The sequence below is a fragment of the Eucalyptus grandis genome, chromosome 7 (assembly GCF_016545825.1).
Source record: "Eucalyptus grandis isolate ANBG69807.140 chromosome 7, ASM1654582v1, whole genome shotgun sequence".
NCBI lineage: Eukaryota > Viridiplantae > Streptophyta > Magnoliopsida > Myrtales > Myrtaceae > Eucalyptus > Eucalyptus grandis.
In genome coordinates this window covers 21,581,681-21,583,499 of record NC_052618.1, presented here as the reverse complement: position 1 = coordinate 21,583,499, position 1,819 = coordinate 21,581,681, and the positions used below count along the sequence as shown (strand labels likewise).

Sequence of the window (1,819 nt, the reverse complement as noted above, 5' to 3'; positions counted from 1 at the left end):
ATACTCAGTTTGATAGGCCTGTGAATCGAGTTTTCATTACTTTTAAAAATACATTCAATAATTAGAAAAATAGAGACAAGATACTTAAAATGACACGACACTAGAGCTTTATACATAAATCGACTGTAGTTGAGTTGAGCTTGCGAATCTTGATTTTCTAATCGAGTTGAACTTGAGCAGGACAATTAATACTCGATTAAGTCAAACTTGGTGATTTGCACAATAATACCAGGCGCGGTACGTGACGAGTATCCATCTTTGCTTATCAGAAGAGAATTGTTGAATTTAACCAGAAAAGAAAACGATAAGCTAGTAAGCTAATAAATATGCAGGCCCAATTTTATGTTCTGATGCCAAAGGTAAGGATTATGCATAAAAAGATCAATTTTGATAGGAGCCGAAATGCCTAGTTTTGTGCGAATCTGACTTCTGTATAAGGCGTGCAAAACGCGGTCCAACCGGGCTCGTGCTTATATGTTCGTATCGATTCTAACAAAAGATGATTATTCACACCTTATAAGTTAAAGATGGTCATCGCACCAGCACGTAGATGTCACTACCATGCAAGATGTTTTATTGGATGAAAAGCAGTACCCAACATGAGTCGCCAAGCGAATTCACAGGGTTTGTTGGATTCATTACAATGTGTATATAGTCTAGCTTCGAGATTCTATGGAACCGCTCCAGCTTCAGCAGCTCAAATTCGCACCATTTGTTCACTCGGAGGAAGGAAACCCGTGATAAGCCTGTTCATCCGGATCGGGTCGGTCCACTCCTTCGACACCCCTGAGCCAGAAAGCCTGAGAGAAAGAAGCTGCGCCCTCCGGAATGTCGTCCACCACCCGCTCGTGACCTCTCGGGAAGTATATCCCCGTTCTCGGGTGCGGCACCCAGAGTGGACCGTGCTCGTCGGGCTCATCAGATTGATCACCGTCGCTCATCTTTCCTTTGGGTATTTCCAGCTTCTTCTTCAGCGTGAATGCACTCGAGAATCGCCTATCTCGCTTTGCATGCCTAGAAAGTTAGATTTGGCTGATATTCAGGTCATTTTGTCAAGGAAATGCTGCTTAACTTTGAATCCAATGAGAAAGGGAGGGGGAGAGAGAGAGAGGTTTTGCCAGTGTAACTCCCAATTTCACATGCACATGAAAGGTGCTCCGGACCCACGAGAAAGTATCTCGCGGAGCGTAACAGCACGACTAGTATGAGACATTTCGCGTACTTAGCCGTAATATCAATCACATTCAACAGTAGTTGCAAACATCTCACCTCATGCTGCCCCGAAATAAGAAGGGAAACTGATCAGATCGACTCAAGTATTAAGCTGAGAACACGTGTATAAGAAGGGAAAAAATTGTAGGATAACTCGCTATATCATTCCTAGTTCCACATGCCACCCGAGGTAACTTCTTATCTAGTAAATCGCTCGAACGCCGGCTTAATCAAGCATCATAGCTATAGCCTATTTAGGCTCTCGTACCTGACCAACAAATGTTTCGTTTTCACAACAGTCGCCGCCATCGCCGCAAGCTAGTGATTCCGGAGCCGGTATGCAAGGGTGTCTTTCGGGAACAATACTTCGAGAGATCAGGACCAATTCGGTTGAAGAGAGGTGCGACGCTCGAGCCCTTTTTATAATGTGTCCTACGCGTTCCGGAGGTTCCAGGTGCTCCCGCCACGACAAAAAGCATCGCCAGCGCAAGTACTATAGTATCTGTTCGATCGTTATGCAACTGGTGCAGGTTTGTGTCAAAAAGCGCACACTCACAAAGCGAAAGGTGCAAAGGTTAAAGCTACTTCTATTTAAGAAACACGAGGT

General features: G+C 44.5%; 1 protein-coding gene across 1 annotated transcript; it reads right to left on the bottom strand.

The window, feature by feature from the left end:
- Positions 1 to 547: 547 nt before the first annotated feature.
- Positions 548 to 1,597, bottom strand: LOC104452632 (hypothetical protein). The gene is made up of 2 exons (XM_010067088.3): positions 1,481 to 1,597; positions 548 to 1,014 (listed from the first exon to the last, which is right to left on the bottom strand). Exons 1-2 carry the CDS (start codon positions 1,519 to 1,521, stop codon positions 717 to 719), a joined length of 339 nt encoding a protein of 112 aa, XP_010065390.2. The 5' UTR covers positions 1,522 to 1,597; the 3' UTR covers positions 548 to 716.
- Positions 1,598 to 1,819: the final 222 nt, after the last annotated feature.

Coding starts and splice junctions, on each gene's coding strand:
- LOC104452632 (XM_010067088.3), bottom strand. CDS start 1,521: ATGGCGGCGACTGTTGTGAAAACGAAACATTTGTTGGTCAG. Junction 1,015..1,480: donor ACGAAACATTTGTTGGTCAG/GTACGAGAGCCT, acceptor CTAACTTTCTAG/GCATGCAAAGCGAGATAGGC.